The following is a 12,610-nucleotide window of genomic DNA, read 5'->3' as shown; positions in this document are numbered from 1 at the left end:
TCATTAACGTTAGTTAACCTGCAGGCTGCATTTTTCTCACGGGGCTGCGAGAAAATAAATAAAAAGAGCGGCACTACGGTAAAATAATTATTAAAAAGAGTAAAGCTATGGCCAAAAAATAAATAGAAGAAAAAAGTGTGACTGCTGAGAGTGCAAGCAGCTAGGGACACCGGCCCTCGCGGCCAAAAAACAGACCGGCCCACCGGGAATTCTCCCGGTCCTCCCGATTAGCCAATCCGGGCCTGGTTGTGACAACCTTTAGCAACAACGTAGAATCCTCAACCTTTTTGCAATGTTGGTACAACGTTGTAGGAAGGTCGCTACGTTGAGGCAACGTTGTGTGTTTGTTGGGTATAAAATGTTTAAAAACCTGAAATCACCAACGTCCATTGACTTTGTTTTTCCTATGGAAGTCAATGGTTACTATGTTTCTAACATTTTTCTAAATATCTTGTTTTATGTTCAACAAAAATGAAGCTCATATACGTTTGGAACAACTTGAGGGTGACTAATTGTAAATGGTATTTTTATTTTTGTGTGAACTATTCCTTTAAGTCCATAGCAAACTCTGACAGTTTTATAGTTTTCTTATTAGCCAGTATTGAATCGCCAATATTTAATCAACGATGTAAAAATGTCAATGTCTTAAAAAAAAGCACAAAGACAGGTACCCATGTAACGTTACAAGTGAATTTAACAACAAGCCTTCACGTCATCGATGGTTTTATCGGCGGCTTCACACACTCAAAAGTTACCCATGATCCTCCGCACAGCCTGACTGCGGCTCATTCAAAAATGGAGGAGGGTGAGAGAAAGTCTGAAAGTGTGCGCTGTCCAGCATCTTCCCAAACATCTGACCAGCAAAACACTACAGAATCCACCGGCCAAAACCCAGAGACTGACGAAGACGACGTCGAAACTAAGCTGGACATCAGATCGGATAAGTTTGACCCTCTGCTCGCTCTGTATTCCCCTCAAGTGCCTTTGCCTTACCCCAATATCAAGTGCTTTAATAACATCGCTGAATATGAGAGCTTCATGAAAGGGGGTCGAGGCCGAGCCAAACCCGAAAATGTGGAGAAAAGACTAAGAAAAGCTCAGAAAGGTAAAGCTGATCCGGAGAGGATCGAGAGGCTGAAGAGACTGATGGTGAATAACCCGGTGCCGGAGGAGGGAGAGGGGAGCGGAGTCAAGCGGCCGCCGCGGCAAAGAAAAACGGCCAAAAATGTGCTCACGAGGATGCCACGTATGTTCATCTCTTTAGTGATAAAGCAACAAACACTTAACTGTTGATACACCAAACCAAAATGGCTGAATAATGTCTTTTAAGGCAGTATTCTACAGGTGAACGAATAGGGTAAAATATAAACTAATTGTTGTTGATTGGTAACGTTAGATTACATCCAGGATTGCAAACACATTTGTGTTATACAGTTTAAATAAGCTAACTAAGGCATTATTTAATTAAAGAGATATTTTGCTCAATTAAATATCTGTCATCAATTTCTCGCCCTTGTTTCAAACTTTTATGAGTTTCTTTTGAACACAAAAAGATGTGAGACTTCTGACAGGGACTCGCAAGCATGAGCATATCCTCAGTTCTTTCCTCTCTGGGCTGGCTGCCTGTCACGGATTGATTACATTTTTTTAATTGATTTTAAATTATTACATTTTATTTATAAATTCTTAAATGGTCTGGCACCATCTTATTTATCAGATCTCCTACATGTATATAATCCTGGTAGGTCAAGGTCATCTGATCAGTCTTTTCATTCTGTATCAAAACAAAGTGGAGATCTGGCTTTTGCTGTTATCGCCCCAAAATACTGGTCAAGCTTCCACCCCGCATTAGACACGCTCCAGCTTCATCTGTTTTCATCTGCATCTTTGTCTTTGTTTACTACATAAATAAACTAAGATATTTTGAAGAAAGCTGAAAACCTGTTACCTTTGAATTAGTATGAAAAACAAATACTATAGAAGTCAATGGCTACAGGTTTTCAGCTTTCTTTAAAATATTTTATTTTGTGTTAAACAGAAGACAAACTCAAAGTCATTTTCCCAATTGATTTATAGGTTACATCAAGAATTACAAACATATTGTTGTATTACAGTTTCTCTAAAACATTGTTTAAATATGGAAATAGGGGATTATTTATTTATTTTTAGAGGTAGTTCATTAAAAAAACTTAATTGTCATCAAATTCTCACCCATGTTTCAAACCTTCAAGTTTCTTTATTTTGAACTCAAAATAAGGTGTTTTAAAGAATGTTGGAAACCACTGTAACCACTGACTTCCATAGTATTTTTTTTTTTTTTTTTTTTGGTATGTAAATGATTACATGTTTTCAGCTTTCTTCAAAATATCTTATTTTGTGTTCAGCTGATGAAACAAACTCATAAATGTTTATAACCACTAGAGAGTTCTTAAATTTTCCCCGGATGTAACCTATAAACCCAGCCTAGTGGATTTATAGGTTACATCTTCTTCTTCTTTGGCCTTAGTCCTGTATGGTTGCGGGGTCAGCTGTTTGGAACAAGCCCTTTTAGACTTGTCCATATGATAACGACTTTTTTACACATTCCGGCCGGCCTGTCGTCTGGGCCTGTCACCCTCATACACTCATACACTACGGACAATTTAGCCTACCTAATTCACCTGTAGCATGTCTTTGAACTGTGGGGGAAACCGGAGCACCCAGAGGAAAACCACGAGAACGCAGGGAGAACATGCAAACTCCTCACAGAAATGCCAACTGAGCCGAGGTTCGAACCAGCGACCTTCTTGCTGTGAGGCGACAGCACTACCTACTCAAGAATTGCAAACACATTTTTGTGTTAGTTTTTCTAAAATGTTGTTTAAATATGCAAATAAGGGATTATTTAGTTAAAGGGATAGTTCACCCTAAAAAAATATCATTAATTTCTTACTGTTGTTACTTTGAGTTTCTTTCTTTTGCTCTCAAAATAAGATAATTTGAAGAGTGTTGGAAACTTGTAACCACTGACTTCCATAGTATTTGTTTTTACTCCTATGGAATTTAATGGTTATATGTTTTTTAGCTTTCTTCAAAATATTTAGTGGTAAACAGATGCATACCCATAAAGGTTTATAACCATTGAGAGTAAATTTTCTTTAGCAACTAGTGTAAAATTAATACTTACAGTTGTAAATTTCCTATTTGATTTCTAGGTTACATCAAGAATTGCAAACATGTTTATTTGTATTATTTTTTCTTTTTGAATATGCATATAAGGGAATATTTTGTTAAAGGCATAGTTCACCCAAAAATTTAAATTGTCATCAAATCCTCAGCCTTATTTCAAACTTTTATGAGTTTCTTTCTTTCTTTTTAACACAGAAGTAGAAACTCATAAAGGTTTATAACCACTTGAGAGAGAGTAAATTTGCATTATTGGGTGAACTGTTTCTTAAATGCGTGCTAATTTGCATACATTTTAGCACACAATTTGAACATTTAAAGGGTCATGTTGAAACTTGTGTGATTTACTGTACTTGTAGTTTAAATGTTATATATAATCAGTACATTATTTGTTTAACACCCCACTGTAAAAAATCTTCACACTATATGTATGAATAAACTATAAATAAAGATATAATATCTAATATAATATAAAGTTTTAAAACTGCATAATTATGCTTCAGCACATTAGAAAACAAAACTAATTTTGAGAAAGCAGTCTTTTGATATGAGCAATTCCACGCAAATGTCAACCTTGCCATAAAAAAATATTTAGTTTTCAGCAAAATAGACAAACCGTTTTTACATTTTTTGTTTTAGCAAGTATTTTACAGTACTGTAAAAATACTCGTGAATGTATCTGTCAGTATTTCAAACTATTATATTTAATTTGCCAAAATCACACAAGTGGCAATTTCACAGCTGTCACATCCATAACCGAAATGTGTCACATCCATAACGACACTTTTTCTTCATAAATGCAAAAATGTCAAATAAAACAAAATCAATCGTTTTAATTCTATAGTGAGCCGACTCATACCTGTTTGATGAGCATTGTTTCTTTTGGGTTGTGCAGTTTAACTGTCAGAATTTCGAAATAATCTTTTGTCGACTGTAAATTCGCAAACTTTTTTTGTCACATCCATAACGCATGTTTATTTTCCTAATTTAAAATATAAAACATGTTTACATATTGATATTTTTCTGCTCCCATAACTCTGTGGTGAGCTATTTTGGAAAATATAAACAGAAGTTTCGATATAATGTCAACATATACTTTCTATGTGAAATTATGTTTTGAGTTTTTACATCCATAACGCTGGAATTGCTCATACATAGAATGTAATTGAAATCTTCATGCGCAAACTGATAAAGAGCTACACAAGAAACACTTAGAATATATTTATATTTGTGTTATTATAAAGTATATTTTGCATATCTCAAAATCTACAAATTGACCAGTGCATAAAAAAGTGTATACTCCTGTGTAACTTGCCTGAGGAGCTAGCTAGGTAGTAATCTCACAATGTTCTGTTTTTCTTTGCAGTGCACACAGGCAGTCCATTAGGACAACTGAACCGATGTGTTCAGGAGAAAATCAGAGTCAAAGTTCACATCAGGACCTTTAAAGGGCTCCGGGGAGTGTGTTCAGGATTTGTGGTGGCATTTGATAAGTTTTGGAACCTGGTGTGTATGAAGCTGTCTTTAACAACTACCTTTTTTGTTTTGTTTATACTCAATAATAAATGTTTGACTCCATTTTTAACCTTGCTCACCTTTTGGTTCCAGGCAATGGTGGATGTGGATGAAACGTACAGGGAGCCACTTTTGGGACAAGCACTCTATCATGAGAAAGCGCTTACTATCACAAGGGTAATTAATTTCATATTTTAAAATGAGCATGAAATCAAAATAGGGAATACAAAAAAATGTGCATAGCAGCATCTGTTCTTGTGTGGTTTACCAGTGTGAGGAAGGGCAGCCGGTCACTCAAGAGATTATAGCATTAGCAAACTATACCCGTGCAGTTCATTTTCAATAAAAGCACAACAATAGGCCTTCAGCAATAAAACATATTTGTTTTCTATAGGGAGATTGATTCACAACAACCGATACACTTTTAAAGACTGACCTATCTGTTCACATTTATCTTATTTTTTAACAGTGTTCTGTTTAATGGGGTAAGGCAGGGGTGCGCAAACTCGGTCCTGGAGGGCCGGTGTCCTGCACAGTTTAGCTCCTATACTAATCAAACACACCTGCTTATAGATTCTAGTTATCTTGAAGACACTGATTAGCTTGTTCAGGTGTGTTTGACTAGTGTTGGAACAAAACTCTGCAGGGACACCGGCCCTCGAGGGTCAAGTTTGCCCATCCCTGGGGTAAGCAGTACAGAAAAAGCTATATTACCCGTGTGATGATGTGAAAAAAAAATTCCACCAATCTGAGAATCCCAACAAGCAGTGTGCCCAAAAGGATATTAAGCTCCCCCACTCTCATGATGAGATGCAAATGAATAGGGTACATACACAGCTAGTGCTTACCACTACCGATAAACTTCTGGTGAACGGTTAACTTGACTGTTTTTTATTTTATTTTATTATTATTATTATTTTTAATACAGTTCCCTACTGCATGGATGTTGTAATGTAATTAAAATACAATCCATTAAACAGACTTGAGCATTTATTTAGTTGTTCAAACATGCAACGAGATGAAAAGCCGTTTACACGCACGCAACGTCAGAATCAGCAGGCTAGCACAGAAACTCCATTGAAAATACTGAGGTAAAATAAATTTTCATATTTTAAAGACAGGGCTGCACAGTGGGTAGCACGTTTGCCTCACAGCAAGAAGGTCGCTGGTTCAAGCCCCGGCTGGGTCAGTTGGCATTTCTGTGTGGATATCATCTGCTGCGTAAAACATATGCTAGATAAGTTGCCGGTTCATTCCGCTGTGGCAACTCCAGATTAATAAAGGGTCTAAGCCGAAAAGAAAATGAATGAATGAATTTTAAAGACATGGTGCGGAAAAATGAAATTGAATGCAGTGCTTCTTGTCCGGTCTGAGACCCACTTTTATATTGAATATCAATCAGGAAGTGAAGATCATTGATTTTTAAAGAAAACAGACCTTAAACGAGCCAATTTTTGTAACTACATACAGTTCACCAAATGCACTCTAACTTGCTTGCTGAAAATTAAAAGTACTTCTGCATACACTCTATTGTCTCGCTACATACTCAAAAGGTACTTAAACATTTGCGTATGTGCGACATATATTTCAATAAACTTGAAATATATTTTCTATAGATGCAACCAACAGCCGTAAAGGAAAGATTTTCTTGTGTTTTAATTTGTCTGCAAATTAATATTTGATTCAACTTAGTTCTTACCCTGTTTAAAGTATGACAATAAGTACCGTAATATATTAATTTTGTACCATTTTCTTATTCTGATTTAAATTCAAGTTTGTAATGTTGTGACAAATATGTAAGGTTTCTTGTTGGTTTTATTCATTATTTTTTTCATTTCAACTGTGTGTATATATAGAGTATATCCCTAAGAGAAAGCATTGTGGGAAAGTTACTTTTGAAAGTAATGCATCACAATATTAAGTTGCAGTGGTGCCTCATTATACGCAGGAGTTACGTTCCAAAAATAACCTGCAATAGGCAAAATCCGCAAAGTTGTCCACTTAATTTTTTTTTTTTACAATTTTTATAGGTGTTTTAAAGCTGTAAAACTCCTCACTACACACTTTATACAGGAAGGAACACTTTCATACTAGTCAATATTACTGAAATTAGTTTGAAAACTGAAAAAATATGCATTTACACCAGTAAATAAATAGACTCATTGATGGGCTGGAAATCTGCAGACATTTTTTTGCTATTTGTGCTTAGAATTTTGTTAGAAATCTGAATTTTGAACTAAAACCTTAATATATGAAAAAAGTAATTTAACTTGTATTTAATGTTCACAATGCAAATCCAATTAGATCCACTTGGTAAACAAAGCAAGTCTCTCATATAATATCTCTACTAAAAGGCAGAACATATTACTTTACAAACTATATTTTAAATAAATCATTTGAATATTTTCATATTAGCCAATAATATTACTGAAATTAATTAAAAAACTGAATTAATATAAATTTACACAAATAAATAAACAGACTCAATGAAGGGCTAAAAATCTGGAATTCTGCGTGCGCAGATGCCGTGTGGGCCTAGTTATTAGTTAAGTAAAATCACTGTCCGTTGAGACAAAAATGAGAATACTTCCATTGCAGAATTATAAGTGTCTGGCTTTTTCATTTGTCTGTTCCCGCAGGGAGAACATTCTCTTATTGACTCAACATAACTACATAAATTTTAGATATAAGTACTTTTTAAAGTTAACCCTTTCAAGGCAGGCGTTGCAGATTTGCAACAGTTAAAAATGAACTACCTTATTACTCCAGATACATATTTTATGAGTTTTTTTACTCAGAAGTACCACTGCAGGACTTGGTTGTCCATTTGCAACAAAAAGTTTCCCCACTTGCTCACCAGATGACACGCACACACAAAAAAAAAGTTTCTTGGAGTACCACATGACAAAGTGACTTGGAAACATGACCTACTCGATGAGGATTTGAGATACTGGATTTAGATCCCATATTGTTTTTATTGTTGTTCTGCCACTGAAAAGCAATTTGTTACATTGCTTAAAAAGTTGTATATATAAAAAAAATTTTTGTTCATATATTCAGTCGTCAGTGTCTAATTACCACACTGAGCCAATGTTGCAAATCTGCAACATCCCAGAACGCCTTGCATGTGAAGGTCTCTCTAAAAAAAAAAAAGTCAGGATTACGCCATATTATAATTTTCCCCAAATATCAGATTTTTCCTGTTTCTAAAAATTTATTTGAGCCTGAGAGGGTTAATTCAACTTAAAAGTAACCGGCTTTGCTTTTTAAATTATAAAGGTAACTCAAATATTATTACTTAATAATTTTAAGTAATGCATTACTTTTACTCTTTATTTAGCAATATTATTTCTTTCGTTGTAATATTATCACACAATTAGCGTTACCCCCAACACTGCTAAGAGAAAATTAATGTGAAATATATTTCCAGAATCAGTGTTACCAGTTGAAAAGAAAGCCAAGCTTGGGAAGCAGTTTCACTCAAATTTACACTACAACATAGAAGAAAACGCCATTACAACTAACATTTTGATCTTTAATCAACATTTAATTTTTACTGAAGGATTAAAAGCTTTTTATTTTTTTTTACAGTTTTGAAAATAATTCTATTGCTTTGGAAATCTAATTAATCTTCTATTACAGCTATTTGAAAAGCTAAAAGTGCAAGAGACTGCAGCCCTCAGTGCCGTGGAGAGGAAGCAAGGAGATAAGCTCCTAAAGTCAGACCCACGGAGCGGTTCATCTCAACTCAAAGACCAAAGCAGGAGATCCGACTCCAGACACAACAAGGAGAAACCCGAGCTCTCCGAGATAGACAAGAGTACATCATCAAGAGAGATGCAAAAACCTGAAAGCAGGCCTAAAGTGGAGTATGGAAGGGTGCACACGCGTCACGTCAATCAGCTGTTCATACGAGGAGAAAACGTACTACTTGTGAACATACAACAGGATTAAAAACTTATTTTGGAAATTACCCAGAAATGTTTTGTGTATCATATTGATATGTAAATCACTGAATGAAATTGTTCAAAATTGAGTAAAATAAACTCTTTTTAAATAGTGTTTGGTCAATTTGTTGATCTATTAAACAGACATACCGTTTGCTTTTGCATTGAATGACCTCTAGGGGGAAGTAAAACACTGATGCACAGTAAGCATAAGTCTATTTTGTTACACATTTTATAAATCATCAAGAGGAAATCTTAATACATTTATGAAATCATTTGCTGATATTCAAAGTGAAAGTCAATCTGTCAGTCTCACTGAAACTAAGGCTCGCCAGTAGATGCTCCTATTTTCATGTCACACTTAAATAGTTTTCTGTTAGGCATTTCTCTCTTTAAGTGCACAAATTGCAGCAGGTCTCTATGGATTTTTGGTAAAACCATATAAATGGGTTAATTGGGCTTTTTGAGGCTGGAAATTGCATGTGGCACTCAAGGCTTTTTTGTCTTGACGTCTGATTGTGATTTTCATTTGCTGCATACATTAACTATAATGGTGCGGTTTATTCAGTCACATGTCAATATGCATTGCTTCACGTCATTTTATTCCTACACTTGATACAAGACATTTTGCATTACCTTATTCAAGTACCCAGAGACTCGAGTTTAAACAGTAACAGCGGGTCAGATTGCCCGCTCGATTATTATCTAACCTAAATAACCCAGCACCATAGTATTGATTTCTTTGTGGAATGGTAGAAATGCAAAAAAAAAAACTCATTATATATTATAATATTTAATATATTTATAAGAAAATATCCTACATTTTGTTGCATATTCATAAAAATCACCAGTTAGAATTGGCAAGGTGAACACGTCCAGATGGAGGGATATAAAGCGACTATTAAAAAATATCCACAGCTAACATATAAAACATTATGTCCGGATATACCGAGGTCAGAAATTAAGTAGATGACCTTCCATTAAAGTGACAGTTTATCCAAAAATGAACATTCTTCCATCATTAACTAACTGCTTTAAACCTGAGTTTCTTCTGTTGAACACAAAAGAAGATATTTTGAATAATGTTGGAAAGCAGCAGCCATTGTCTTCCATATTATTGTTTTCCTATTCTGGATGTCAGTGGCTGCTTTTTACCAACATTCTGAATGTCTTGTTTTGTGCTCAACCGAAGAAAGACAATCCTAAAAGCTTGCAACCCTTTGAGTGAGTAAGGGTGAACTATGCATTAAGGAGATAACATTTGCCCTCAAGTAATGTTTTCCAGGGTAGTTTCTTTTAGCCTCAGGTTTTAAAAGTGATCTTAAATGCATGCATCTGAAAGTGTTTTCACTGTAAAAAGTGATTAATTGAAGAAAAAAACTGCCTTAATAGCACCAAGTTGACAAAAAATTGAGTTAACACTAACTTTAAACTAATTTGATGACTTAAATTTTATATTTAGGCACATACACTGTAAAAAGTGATTAGTTATTTAAAGCGAGTAAACAAATTGCCTTAAAAGAAGCAAGTTCACTTTACGAAAATAATGTAAGCAAATTCATTGTAACTTGGAACTCTAAAGTTGACTTAATTATGCAAATTATATTCACTTTAAAAAAATAAAAATAAACTAATCACTTTTTCCAGTACACCTTTATTATATTAGTTGTTTCCCAGCTTTTCTGTATCTCGCAAAATGACATTAACTACATTAAAGCTGCTCTTCCAGACTCCAGTGTGTCTTCTAAATTCAGCTATAATTGTAGATTTTATAGACTTAATGAAGCACCAAATATGTAGTATTGTAATAAATACTGAAATTATTTGAACTTGTTATTATTTGAAGGGCTAAAATAATCTGACACTGGAAAAAAGAATTAGTTGCCTTTAAAAAAGTGAATACAATTTGCATAATTATAAAAATAAAGTCAACTTAACAGTTCCAAGTTACAATGAGTTTACTTAAATTATCTTTGTAAAGTCAACTTGTTGCTTTTAAAGCAATTGGTTTACTTGCTTAAGTAACTAACAACTTTTTACAGCCTAGTTCATTTGCTTAAGGCAATGGGGTTGACTCACTTTTTTCTGTAAAGTCAAGTGAACATACAGTATAATTTGGCTTGACAATGGGGTAAAATGCATGAGGCAAAAGTTAAATTTTTGAGTCTCAATTTGGCCACAACGTTCTCTGTGTTTCACCAAATAGAAAGATTCTTGGTGATAAATCTTATTTTGACACATTTTAGGACAACTCTGGAGAAACTGACTGTTTTTATTATGTGTGTGGCTGTTTTTTCCCATTGACTTCCATTAGTTTGATACCCAAACCCATAGACCAGGGATGGGCAAACTTGATCATCGAGGGCCGGTGTCCCTGCAGAGTTTTGTTCCAACACTAGTCAAACACATCTGAACAGGCTAATCAGTGTCTTTAAGATCACAAGAAATCTATAAGCAGGTTTGTTTGATTAGGATTGGAGCTAAACTGTGCAGGACACCGGCCCTCCAGGACCGAGTTTGCCCATCCCTGCCATAGACCATATCTTTTGTTGTTGGTTTGGGAAACTTTTTTGCACACTAAAGGGTTAATGGTGCCAACTGATTTACCTCTAAATTTGACCTTGTGAGGAAAATCACCAACAATCAAAAATGCATGATTATATGGTGTCATGGCTTTGCGGTCAAGTTAATGGGGTGAAAACAGCCATGAACATAAGGAAAGGGGGGTTGATTTGAACAATACACAACGGTTAAACAATGATTTTAATACTAGACATTAATTTATAAAAAAAACTATGTTTATAAACCTTGAAGCACTGCTGTTTTTGGAGTCTATAAACATTGTTTGGAAAACTACAAAAAACCCAGAAGCAAATTAGTGAAAATGCAAAGGTAAAGGTTTTCAATTTTTAAGTACATTGTTGTTGTGTAAACAGTCTAAATGTAATTTGGAGTGACTTTAATTGCAACAGACAAAATAGATTAAGGGTTCATTTAGATGACAATTGTGAGCTTAACAGCAGAATTGTTTTTCCTTTGCCTTTTTGAAAGGCTTTAAATAAAGGAACTGTCAAAGCAATCTCTGTTCACATGACTAATTATGCATGGCAGCCCAGTAGCTGGTATTGTCACTGTGAGCAAACAGTTGTTCCACACATAACGTCCTGTAATCTGCAATGCCTATAAACTGAACATGTAGCACATGGTTTTGCATTTTCTTATACCCTAACAAGTTTCCATTTTAAAAACAGTACTCCTAATAGTGCATAGTACATTTTTACCATCTTATTTTGAATCTGTTGGCTGTTTGTTCATTCTGGTGATATTTTTCCCAAACGCTGCTAGTTTACAACACAGGAATACAACATTTGTTCATTCTATTTCATTGAAGCTTAGTCCTTTTATTAATCAAGGGTCACCACAGCAGAATACACCGCCAACTTATCTAACATATGTTTTATGTAGTGGATGCCCTTCCAGCAACCCATCACTGGGAAACACCCATAACACTCTCATTTACACACATACAGTTTAGCTTACCCAATTCACCTATAGCGCATGACTTTGGACTTGTAAGGGAAACCGGAGCACCCGAAGGAAACCCATGCCAATACGGGGAGAACATGCAAATTCCAGACAGAAATGCCAACTGACCCAGCCGAGGCTCAGAGTGACCTTCTTGTGTTGTGTCAGTTTCCTCAAATGGTTTGAGTTGCCTTAACTTATTGGGTTTAACAGTATTCAGTTGGTTCTCTTAATTTATTGGGTTTTCTGTGCTCAAATTGCTTCATTTACTCAAAATGGATTGTTCACAGTACTCATTAGCATTAGTTTTTGAACTTAAATAGTTTGTTGCAATCGGTTTACTCAAATGGTTTGAGTTACCGTAACTTTTTCGGGTTTTTACAGTGTAGTAGTAAAAATAGGACATGGCTGTACTGCTTCATCCCATTAATGCATGCAAGTTTAAAGGGATAGTTCAC

At 35.0% G+C, this 12,610-nt stretch overlaps 1 protein-coding gene across 1 annotated transcript; it reads left to right on the top strand.

Moving 5' to 3' along the window:
- Nucleotides 1–774: 774 nt before the first annotated feature.
- lsm11 (LSM11, U7 small nuclear RNA associated) lies at nt 775–8,739 on the top strand. Its single transcript, XM_087281817.1, has 4 exons — nt 775–1,246; nt 4,532–4,671; nt 4,774–4,857; nt 8,323–8,739. Exons 1-4 carry the CDS (start codon nt 796–798, stop codon nt 8,632–8,634), a joined length of 987 nt encoding a protein of 328 aa, XP_087137943.1. The 5' UTR covers nt 775–795; the 3' UTR covers nt 8,635–8,739.
- Nucleotides 8,740–12,610: the final 3,871 nt, after the last annotated feature.

Source organism: Danio rerio, chromosome 14, assembly GCF_052040795.2.
Source record: "Danio rerio strain M-AB ecotype USA chromosome 14, GRCz13ab, whole genome shotgun sequence".
Lineage (NCBI taxonomy): Eukaryota > Metazoa > Chordata > Actinopteri > Cypriniformes > Danionidae > Danio > Danio rerio.
This window is presented reverse-complemented; position numbering and strand designations above follow the sequence as displayed.